The sequence below is a fragment of the Hyperolius riggenbachi genome, chromosome 3, assembly GCF_040937935.1.
Source record: "Hyperolius riggenbachi isolate aHypRig1 chromosome 3, aHypRig1.pri, whole genome shotgun sequence".
Lineage (NCBI taxonomy): Eukaryota > Metazoa > Chordata > Amphibia > Anura > Hyperoliidae > Hyperolius > Hyperolius riggenbachi.
In genome coordinates this window covers 309,074,653-309,087,095 of record NC_090648.1, presented here as the reverse complement: position 1 = coordinate 309,087,095, position 12,443 = coordinate 309,074,653, and the positions used below count along the sequence as shown (strand labels likewise).

Sequence of the window (12,443 nt, the reverse complement as noted above, 5' to 3'; positions counted from 1 at the left end):
GGTCGGCAACACACGGTCAGATAAAGTACATAGACAGAAGGCTGATTCGGTATCCAAGGCAAGCAGGGTTGGCAACAGAGTATCAGATATGCGAGGTACCGAATCAGAGGACAGAGGAGTGGTCAGGAAAGCAATAAGTCATAACCGATATCAAACAATGCCTAGTCTGGGTGTGAGGTCCTTGGTCTCTACACCCTGGAACTAGTCTGATGTATAACAGAATGATCGCACAAGTTCCCTAGTCTTGGGTTCGAGGTCCGTGGTCTCAGCACCCTGGAACTAGTCTGGAGTATAACATAGATGATAATGCAAGTTCCCTGGTCTGGGTGTGAGGTCCGTGGTCTCTACACCCTGGAACTAGTCTAAGCATAAACAGAATAACAATAGAAGTAATCTGGCTCAGTGTGAATTCCCAGGTCCTCCTGGTTCAAACACACTGTTGGATCTGACTAAGGTCTGAGTGCTTACACGTAGTGTTCGCAACGGCAGACAATTTGAGACTGGCCAGCAAGTAACTATATATGGAGTAGTGCTCACCAGCACCACCCCTAATCGACCAACCAATAGTGACCTGCTCTGGAGTCAGCTGATCGGCGTGATCAGCTGACTTCTCCTTGCCCAGTATAAGAGTTCTGCCTCTCAGCGCGCGCGCGTGTATTCCTAAGCCTGTGTGCACTAACAGACCCAGCCACACCAGACACACGCTGCTGCGTGCAAACCCGCCGCGCTGGACGCGGAACCAGCCGCCTTACTGTTGTTACATGCGGCGGCTTTTCCGCGTTCTGCCCTGTTACCAGCCGCACGCCTTCGCGTGCAAACCGCCGCATTGGACGCAGAAACAGCCGCCTCCTCAGCAGCACACGCAGCGGCTTTTCCGCGTTCTCTCACACTAGGGCCATTTTTTTACGAAGAAGCCATTGAATTTATTTGTATATTTTTGAGATGTGGGAGGAAAACAGAGTAAACGATCGTAAGTAATTTGAACAGAGTACCATGCTCTGAAATGAGAAAGTGCTATCCACTATGCCACTGTGCTACCCAGTAAAGTCTTTGAAGTCTGTAGCTTAAGTTATTGAAATGCACAATCCAATTACCACTGAATTTCGAAATGGAAGATAGTTTAACATGCACGCTTGGATGCTTTCAATGGAGGAGGGTTGAAGATAGAGGCCAAGGAACTCAAACTTCCGGGGAAAGCAATAACCACTTCATCACAAAGGATAGCACTTCCCTTTTGAAGAGTCAGCTACAGTTATCATACAGTGTTGTCAGAGACATAAATCCATGATCTGATGGGTCTATACATGTTTGAATCAGGTAACCTTCATCTTGTACTTGTATGTAGCTTTAACTGAAGAATGAGATCAACGTCAATGAGAGTCGGTAGGATGCTAAATTGTTCAACTTGATGTAAGTTTTTCTGGACTAATCCAGATTGGTTCAATTTAAAGCTGCATAAAAATTTAAACAAAACCTACAGCTCAATCATCACCTTTACTAAAGGAGTGTGATAAACCTGCAATGAAATAGGTGGAGCAATGTAATGCCCTATCTCCAATCACTGTGCTGCACTTCTATGCAGGAAGCATAACATGTTTGTGTATCGAACGAACATAGCTGACCACATGTACAGAGTGACACAGCATATGGTGTAATTTGGGAAATGTCAAACCTGTTTAATGCTAATCACTGGACACCTAGACCTGTAAGTGACTGATTTAGAACAGTCCAGCAGTTTGAGAAGTACATCAAATACTGCTGCACCAAAACTGTTATCATGGATAATTTATCATTGTTGTTTATATTTCCATAATAACACTGATAATCAAATTCCAGATAGTGGCCAGATTGATTAAAGTGGAATAAAACGATAACATTCATTAAGAAAGTTTTTTTCCTCCTTTTTATTACTCGTGCAGTTATCATTTTTGCTTTTGTGCACAAAGTAATATTGTCCATTTACAAATTAAAAGTTCCCAAAGTACAGTTTATCTGCTCTGAAAGCTGCCATTGAATTTTATTCATAGTTGCTGTAATTATATATTGAAAAATTATAGTGATATATTGAAAAATTATAGTGATTATTTCTCAGCTGCGTGCATACTACTAGAAGAACACAAAGCTCACTTTCAGCACAGCTAGGAATGTAGCAAGAGAGGCAATTAAACAAAAGATAATGTTATAACAATAATAAAACCACTTGGCCCTGCGCGTGTGCTATACAAAATCTTTAATGGTACACAAAATATATGAAGTGGGAAAGCAACCAGTTAACCCATTTAAAAACACTAAAAACCTATAGGAACAGGTAGAGAGCTCCTTCACATATAATAATATATATTTCCACTAGCCACCAATGGGTTAATGCATACAGCGATCACCCAGCGTCAGCCTATGCTAATCGCCTATGCCACCCGTTTGGTCTGACCATATGTGGACCCACCACCTACGCACACCAAGAGCCCTTAAAAAGCAGCTGTATGCACTATTATGAGTGCAATACATCGTGGGTATCTTGGGGGAATTTTTTTTGTTATATCTCTTCCAAGCTTCCATACATTCCATGTGTCATTCCCCTATGCCTCAATGATACGTCATGCAATTCATCTTTATATCAAACAATGCACCATCAGCTCTAACTCACAATTCCATGGACCTGGCGTGTGCAATGGGCAGATGCTTCAAAGGTTTCCAGACTTAATGCTTTCAAATGACAGGACTTCTCACTTTGATATATGTCCTTTCCCCTTCTATATTTATACTCACGACTCCTGCCTCCATGTAAACAGTCGTTCTGACAGCATCCAATTCCGCGATACATGTATCAGCCTCATCTGCGGACTTCAGCGGTGCTCCAGCTATAACATCAGTGAGCTCCGCCACTTGCCATTCAGATAACCGGCGTCTTACGACCTCTGTTCAAAGAGGTCCGCTGTGTTGGCGTCTGCGGTGCGGCCTGTGGAGGGTCACGTGAGCGCTCACTCCTGCTCCTCCCTTCCTGCTGACGCGTTTCGCCCCTCCCACCAGGGCTTTCTCAAAGCAATGGAAGCCTTCCATCGAAAGATTTTCTATAATGCACGCGCAGGGCCAAGTGGTTTTATTATTGTTATACTGTTCAAATTGATACTGGTTGGTCCTCCTCAATTTAGTAGTGCAAATTAATTAATCCGCTCGCATCTCTTTATAAGCCTCAACAGATAATGTTATCACCTCTTTGGATGCAGATCATAAGCTGAAGGAGCTTTCCAGTAAAGAACTAAGTGCTGTTTTTAACTGCTTGAATGCTGTTCTGCTACAATGTTTTTTGTTTTTTTGTGGTAGTAGTTTTCAGGCTGTAAGTAATCTTTTAGAGCAACAAAATGCTGAGTTTCAGACCACTTTAAGCATACTGTGGGCACACTGATGGGGGGGGGGGGAGAAACTCAAATAATATAATGTATGTGTATGTATGTATGTATGTATGTGTGTGTATGCTACCCCCTATTTGCGAAAGTTGTCAAATTGTGAAAAATGCACCAGATGGTTTAATTTAACAATAAATTAAACTTAAAAGCACACATGTGAAATTTGCTTTTTTTCAATTTTGAGTGTATGGATGGGAGCTGCGGTTCATGGAAATTATAATAACTTGAATCTTTTGATATTTAATCCAATAGTCATTGCACACGCAGAGAGTCCGCATTATAAATTATTATTAGGTGACATTGCTCTAGTTGTAGTTGTATTTCTTTGTTTTCTGCTAACTTTCATGTGAACGTGGATTTTGCTTTGTAGAACAGAGCTCTCATACTGGCTTGTGAATAGAAGTTGTTCACTGTAATTATTTTCCACAGTGACAGCTCTGTTATTTATCGTCACTGTATGAATAATTGATAATAATTTAAATAACACATTTTCAGAAACATTTTCATGCTACAGCTTTGTGTTACAACCTAAGTGTTTAAAAAAAAAATAAGCAGAAAAATCACGGGGCTATATAGCAAAGTGTCCAGCTGCAGTATATTTGTAACATTAATTGTCAAGGAAAAAAAACTTATAAATGTTTTACTGGGTGGCTGGAGTGCAACTTCCGGGAAATGCTACATGGGCAGTGCTGCAGTTCTCTTTTGTGACAAGAACTTTTAAGCTGTCGGATGAGGAACCTCAGTGATGCATTTTCCATCTGAATAATTCAGAACAGCACTTTTCACAAACATTTATAAATTATTCCTGTGAAATGGCTTCAAGCCTATAAATGATGATAAAAAATAGTGATTACAATAAGCTTCTTTTGGACCTCAGTGAGGAATGGGATGGGTTGAGGGTTTAGTACTCACCTTATTACAGATGCCAAGGGTTGGATTTACATCTCAGGCACCTGTAGGCACCGGGTAATCAATGCCTTAAGTCTCGCCCATCAGTACAGTCCACCCCCAAGCTATGCCCATTATGTAACTGGCAATATAGGTACACTTATGTTTTTTTTATTAAATGCATGTCCTTTATCCACACATGTGTGTGATTGCTACAATCTCATTTGCCTTTTGAGGACTCTATATGCAAACCAAGAAGCAACAGTTAGAATGATAAAGGTGTGAGCCAAGGCTGCATACTGTATTTATTTAACTTGTATGCAGAATATGTCATGTGAAAGGCTGGTTTGGATGAGTCACGTGTTGGAATTAAAATAGCTGTCAGGAATATTAATAATCTGAGATATGCCGATTATACCACTCTGATGGCTGAAAGTGAGGAAGAATTGAAGAGACTAATCATGAATGTCGAACAACAAAGTGTCAAAGCTGGTCTACTGCTTAACATTGGGAAAACCAAAGTCACGTAATTTGCTCCAATTAACAATCTACAAACAGATGGAGAAAAATAGAAGTTGTAATAGATTTCATCTTCCTGGGATGGAAGATATCGGCAGATGGTGACCGCATCCCTGAGAGAGACACTTGAAACATGGGAGAAAAGCTAGGGCAAATTTAGATACTAAAGGATAGATATGTCACCTTACCAACAAAGATCAGGATAGCCAAAGCTATGATCTGATCTTACCAGTAGGAACACATGGCTTTGAAAGTTGGACTATAAATAAGGTCATGCGTAGAAAAAATTATTCTGTTGAATTGTGGATTTGGAGAAAGCTACTGCAAGAGCTACCCAGAGTTTCCTCCCTGGATTGACAGAAGCTCAAACCAGTCAAACAAGGTCAGAATGTTCACTAGAAGGGTTGATACTACTATGGAAACCTAAATACTTTGGACACATAATGAGAAGGCCAGAATCTTTGAAGAAATTCTTGATGCTTAGAAGGGGTAAAAGAAGAGGACAGTAGAGGCTAAGATATATAGACCGTATATGTGAAACTATGAACATGCCTATGCAACAGCTGAAAGAAGCTGTGCTTGACTTACACATCTGTTCTGCAGAAGTACATATGGTCACAAAGAGTCAGTTTATTAAACAAATGAGGAGGAGATATGCGAGTGAATTATCTAGATCAGTGATTTGTAAAATGTTTCATCCCAGCAGATACCCTTTTTTAAGGGGCCCATACACCTAACGATTTTCCCGGCGATATACAGCCGTTTCGATCACAGTGATCGAAACGGCTGTGAAATTGGCACTCACACCGCTGACAGAATGATTGATTTCCATCCAAAATCTATCATTCCCGTCGACCCATCCGCGCGGAAGATTTTTTTGGTCGCCGGCGGGTCGGGAGTGCGTCGTTAGCGGCGTTCGAATGACCGACGCAATACAGCGGTAATACATTACCTGCTCCAGCCGGCGTGAGTCCCCTGGTCTTCTTCTCCTCTTAGAGTGCCCTCTACTGTTTAAACTTCCCCTGGACAGGAAGTTCAGTAGCCGGAGCAAGGTGGGACCGGAGCGGAGAAGAAGACCAGGGGACTCGCGCCGGCCGGAGCAGGTAATGTATGCAATGGGAGGGGGGGGGGGGGTGGCAGCTCCACAGATTGTGATCGGTTTCAGGCTGAAATCGATTCACAATCTGTTTGCAGTAAAGGTGGCCATACGATCACTCTCTGATCAGATTCGATCAGAGAGGGATCTACCTGTTGGTCAAATCTGATGGCAAATCGACCAGTTTATGGCCACCTTAAAAAAGGTAATTCTAGGCATGTGCCTTATGGGAAATCCAGCCTTTACACATGTTTTAAAAGTACAGGATCTGCTACAACTAGACAAGACACAGAACATTTATATCATGCTTTTCTCCTGGCAGACTCAAAGCGCCAACTAGGGTTCATTTTTTTTGGGGGGGGGGGGGCCTCTAGGCTGCAAACTGCATTCCCTATGGCACTTTATTGATCCGAGGAAGTGGGCAGAGACCCGAGAAATGTTTTATTTTTTTTAATTGTCCTTGAATAAACCTTACCTGATCTAAACCCTCCTTACGTTTCCTGCAAATTTGGTGATTCTAGCATGTATGGGGGCTATTAACTGCTAGTCAGTGAAATTAGGACAAGAAAATATGTGGTAAAATGCGAACAGTCTTTATTTGTTAGGAACTGTTTGCTGTCAGTCAGACAAGTTTGACCATCACTAGTTCCTACAAGTAACCAGCAGAAATATTCCCTACACACAAAACCCTGGTCTCTCTCTTGGGAAAAGATGGTCTATGTTAATTGAAGAAAGATGTCCACAAATCCTTTCACCAATATCACATGATTTGACAAACAAGCAGTTTAGTGAGGCAGGAAGGGACGAACACAATTAACAACTTCACAACTCAGGCCTGGGTCTGTCCACACAGATAGAGGGGGGGGGGGGGAGAATTTCAGGTCAAAGAGAGATAACATTGAAACCATGCATGAAGGAATTATAAGAAAACAAAGTATAATATTTTTACAGGTTTGCTTTACTTCACAGAATTTGGAGACCCTAAAATGTATGCTGGTATTCTCAGGTGAGAATATTCGGTTATGGCCAGTTCAGCTAATTTCATGATTTACTTTGTTACCTATATTCTGTTGATGCATTGTCCCCGAATGCTGATTAGTCATGGTGACACCTGGCTTCTTTGTGTGCATATTTACTGGCATTTGTGAGCAGTCTGTGTGGGATGCATACAGTATTTAATTATCTGCTGATGTCTGGGCAATGGGGACAGGTGTGCAGTAAGATGGAAATGTCTGCAGCAATGGGGACGCTTGTTTAATGATCTGGAAAAGTATCTGAGCAAAGGGGAAGGGGCGCAATGACATGGCTATGTACCAGGGCAATTGGGACACATATTTAATGATCTGGCAGTGAATTTGAGCAATGTAGACACATGTATAATGATCTAGCAATGTGTCTGGACAATGGCGATATGTGTATAATTAATTTTATCTGGCCAATGCCATGTGTAATATTGAAATGTTTTTGGGCACTGTATACACATACATAATTATCTGGCAATCACTCTAGCCAAATAAGACACATGGGGGACACATGTTTTTTCCATGGTTACTGCATCCAAACATCAATGCTTAATTGCTAGTGCTACCAAACCTACCATTACATGTGGGAAAACAAGTAAGCAGTGCTAATATATTCCCATACTCCTTTCACCTAGGGGCCTACTCCACCCACATCCCAAAATCATACCTTTAAGTTACCGTGGGTGGTAGAGGGCATTATTTCAGCACTATACATATAAATAAGTGCAGGGGACAAAGGGGCAGCTGGCAATTTCATCCCTCCACCAGTAACCTCTCTAAACTGCACCAGTACCTTAACTGATCTGTTTATGTTTTGTGTTTAACTAAATAGCAGGTATTGTCTTACTGTTGTTTATATCAAATGGCACAGATAGCTTATTAGGGGGTGGTATGTTTGGGCCCCAAATATCTAATATTTAGCAACATCATTGCTATTACCAGAAACGCTCCAGAATATGCAGAAGTGTGGGCAAAATGACACCAATGTACAAATAAGTTATTGTATGTTACTAAACTGAACATCTGTTTCTTCTCTACCCAGGTAAGACTATATGCACGGCCAGATGCCATCAGAAGAGGATCTGGGGACTATGCTCTCAATATCACAAAAAGACTTTTGGAATTTTATGAAGATTACTTCAAAGTACCATATTCACTGCCAAAATTAGGTAAGTGGCATATTATTTGCCATGTATTCTCCTTTTACTTGGTGTAACTATCAATCTATTTCTGCATTTCTGTAAAATTTTACTAGTCAAATGTTTGCATGCACATTGAATAATGTGCCAACTTAGATTAAGAGACAAAAGTGTAAATACTTTTAGAATATAGTATCACTATAGGTAAAAATATTTAAGCTTACAGATTTAAAGGGATGACCCTGCAATCAGGAAAAATGTACTGTAGGTGCAGTCACTGTCACGTGTGGGACTTTTTAGTGCTTTTTCCTTACCACAGGGACCCTTTGGCAGGGGCCGCTTTTATTAGAATTGCGTGCGTTCCCTATTCATTGATCTAGACAAACAAGATAAATCTACCCAACCTCTCTTATGTCACACTCTGAGGGCCCATTCACATTAGAAGCACTTTTCTGAGCGTTTTGCGATTGATTAGCATTTTTTAAAATCACTCCCATCCATTTTTATTAAAATTGCGGCAAACATAGCTGAAAAATTGATGCGATTTCGCGATCACATACATGAAAATTGCAGCAATTTTTTGTTTTACTGCTATTTTAATGAAAGTGAATGGGTGCAATTTTAAAAATGCTAATCAATCGCAAAACACCCAGAAAAGCACTTCTAGTGGGAATGGGCCTTTATGGCTGCTGTCCAACTCCTCACTACTTCCTGGAAATATCCAGAGGCAATTAAATTTAATCTGCTGATGTCTAATGTCTGTAGTAATCTTAAGCTAGAACAGAGGATTAGAAGCAAAACAATGTTAACCCTCTCCCGACCGCCTAGTGTCGATTGGCAGTGGAAGAGTAGCACTCATAGGACCGCCAAATGCCGATTGGCGTCAAAGTCCTGGAGACGGGGTTAGCAGGGAACGCTTGTGTGCACATTACCTCCTAGTAAAACAGCTGAGCTCCATAATAAAGACAAGAAAAGCTAATAATCATTTGTACTGCACTGCGATCTAGCGCAGTGCTGTACAGAGGACAGCCTTGTCACTTAACTGTCTCTCCCAACAGCTCAGATCCTGATCCCATACATAGGCTGATGTCTATGTATGGGTGGTGTAGTGTATGGATCGCAGTCTAGGGCTAATTTAGGGGGGAGGTGGGAATAATAGAAATAGGATTTTTTTTAACAAAAAACAATCATATTTTATTAATAATAATAATAATACTAATATTATAATAAAAAAATGATCGCAGCAGCAATTGGAGACCACCAAAAGAAAGCTCTATTAGTGGGAAGAAAAAGGAGGTAAAATTCATTTGCGTGGTAAGTTGTATGGCCAAGCAATAAACTGTTAGGCTGCTTTCACAGTGGGACGTTACAGGCTGATGTTACAGCAGCCTGTAACGCAGCCCAACTCACAGCAATGAAAAATCAATGGGCTGTTCACAGTGCCCACGTTGCGTTACAGTCGTTCTGGTAAAGGACAGCATGTTGTGCGTTCTACGTGGCTTTAGCCACTTTAGACTGTGTGCACATGCTCAATAATGGTTTTTTTTTTACAGGAGAGGAGGAGTGGAGAGTCCGCTTTCGTACTTAGTCACATGGCTAATTAATATTCACTGCACTTGCAGTGTTTTCTTCCGAGAGCTGCCGCTGATTGGCTGGCGGAACCACGTGATGCGGAGTGTTCCGATCGCGTGGTCTCCGCAGCGCATAGGACAGAAAAGGCGCACCAAGAGCTGCATAACGCAGCTCTAGGTAGAGTCCTCCTCCAACACCACCAGGCATTGCGTTAGGGGCACGTTATGCGACCTATAACGTCCCCTAAAATGTAACGTCCTGGTGGGAAAGAGGCCTTAAAGCTGTGAAACGCTGATTTGTAAAAAAAAAATGGCCTGGTCACTAGGAGGGTATAAACCTGTGGTCCTCAAGAGGTAAAATCATGCAGCTTTTCCATGCCCCAATCATGGATCAATAATTCTAAGAAATGGAGACACTTTCCTATCTCCTCTTTTGTCCCGGTCAAAGTTTTTCCTGCTAATGTTAGCTCCATTATTTGAGGGTAATATTTTCAGAAATCTTAGATTGAGGCCAATTAGATTTCAGTAATTCTTCTTGTTTGGTTTCTTTTTATTTGCTTAGACCTCTCTCACTCAGCCTTGAGTGACTGAGCCAATTGGGTGGGTTTGGTCTTAGGTTGTTAAGTTTGACTCTTGTTTTATAAGTTTATAAGTTGATGTTCCAACTCTAATATTCCCTTCTAACATGTGGTACCTCTGACCACTTAAGATCCTCTACATGATAAAGCCTATAATCATCATCCTGGCATACTAACATATTGGCTATTCCGTTATGTTTTTCTATTATATGGTTTACTTTGTCAACAGGATAGTGGAAACCTCTCATACCAACATACTGTCAGGCTCAAGTTTTTATATCTGTTATAGGATTTATACTGTTTACTCTAATGGTTCCATTATTCTATGCTATATTATGTATTTACACTGCCTGTTATTGTTATGCTACAATTTTGTTTATGTAAAGAAAACTCAAGAAACACTATTGAAAAAAACAAAAAAAGAATTGCATGTGGAAAACGAATGCAAAAATGCACAATGATAGTGTATGGGCCGCACAAAAAATGCATTGGTATGCATATTTCAATGAGGTTTTTTGGTGTGGAGAATAAATACTCAACACGTTTATTATTTCTGCATACTGTATGCAGCACCAACATGTTTTACATGCAATGGTTTCATATGGAGGATAAAACATTTTTGATGCTTTAAAAAAAATATATATATATTTCTTTTCTTGAGTATGAATATTAACCACTTCACCCCAAAGCGTTTTTTACCCTAACGGACAAGAGCGATTTTCACCTTTCAGTGCTCATCCCATCATTTGCCAATAGCTTAATCACCAGTAATCACAATGAAATAATCTATATCTTGGTTTTTCACCACCAATTGGGCTTTTTGGGGTTGATATTTGTTTTCAGTAATTATTTTCTATGCATTTTAAAAGGAAAAACAAGGGCAAAATGAAAAAAAAAAATACACTATTTCTCCAATTTCATCCCCTATAGTTTTAATATAAACACTGCTACTGTACATAAAACCCTCACATTTTATCTGCCTATTTGTCCTGGTTATCACAAGATGTCCCTAGTACAAAGTATGGCGACAATATAGTATTTGGAAATAAAGGTGTATTTATTTCTTTGGTGTTTTTTTTTTTTTCACTATTTTCACTTGCACATTCCCAGCACGTGCACAGCGGCAGCAGCACTGTCTGACTTATAAAAACGTCCTGGAGCCATTAATAGGCTCTAGCAGGACATTTTTATAAGTCAGGTTGTCATTAAGTTGTTAAAAAACAACACATTAAAAAATGCTTTAAAAACTTGTAACTTACATGTTTAAAAACTTAAAACTTATGTAACTTACATGAAAAACCACAAATGCAGGAAAAAATCCACATAGCAGAAAACAGATGCTTCTCTGCATGGGCAAGTGTGACCCAGGTCTTTAAAGGGTTTCAAGATTAAGGTTGCAAACACTTTCCTCATAATAGCAGAAACACTTTGACAAGCCAGGTTTGCAGGTTAAGCAGTCTTTTCCAACGGTTCTCAATCTCCGGCGATCATTAGTAAACCAGACTTCTATTTGTAGTTTTATAGAAGACCTCTGTTCACTTAAAGGAAGAAAAAAAATGATGCTGTCAAGCTAAAAACTAATTTTTCTTTTTCTGTAGAAAAGATGAAATGACAAATGAAGACTAATTTTAAAACCTCTAATTGTATAAGAGCTACTAATAGCATTACAAAAGGGCACACAAAAGCCCTCAGCATCGTACAGAAATTGATTTATTCATAAACTTCTAGTTTTAGTAAAGGTTAATGTAAGTGCATGTCTATAGAGTTTTTTTCCATTTCTGTAAAATTATTGTTGACATCACATAACTTTTTCCGCAAAACTGTATGACATCGTGTCCATGGGGCTTTAATTTTGAGTGGACTGGGAGGCAAGCAAATAAGTATCAAGCTGCTTGAGTGCTAACCTGCTCTTTATATTTCAAAGAGGCACTGGGTGAGAGACATATGGAGGCTGCTATATGTATTCTCTTTTAAACAATACCAGTTGCCCGGCAGTCCAGCTGATCTTTCTGGTCAGTAGTGTGTGAATTACATGCAAGCAGCAAATCTTGTCAAATTTTTATAAGAAACATATGATATGCATGCTTGTTCTAAGTCTATGGTTAAAAGTATTAGAGGCAGTGGATCAGCAGGACAGCCATGCAATTTGCTTTGTTTAAAAGGACATAAATATGTCCGCCTTCATATATCTCTTACATTGGGTTACTTTTAGGCCCCTTTCACACT

General features: G+C 40.2%; 1 protein-coding gene across 1 annotated transcript in view; it reads left to right on the top strand.

The window, feature by feature from the left end:
- Positions 1-12,443, top strand: part of TRHDE (thyrotropin releasing hormone degrading enzyme) — a 909,658-nt gene that overhangs the window by 333,274 nt on the left and 563,941 nt on the right. The window contains exon 3 of the mRNA XM_068272747.1: positions 7,972-8,098. Within this exon, the coding sequence (XP_068128848.1) occupies positions 7,972-8,098 (127 nt within the window). The remainder of the gene's footprint in view (positions 1-7,971; positions 8,099-12,443) is intronic.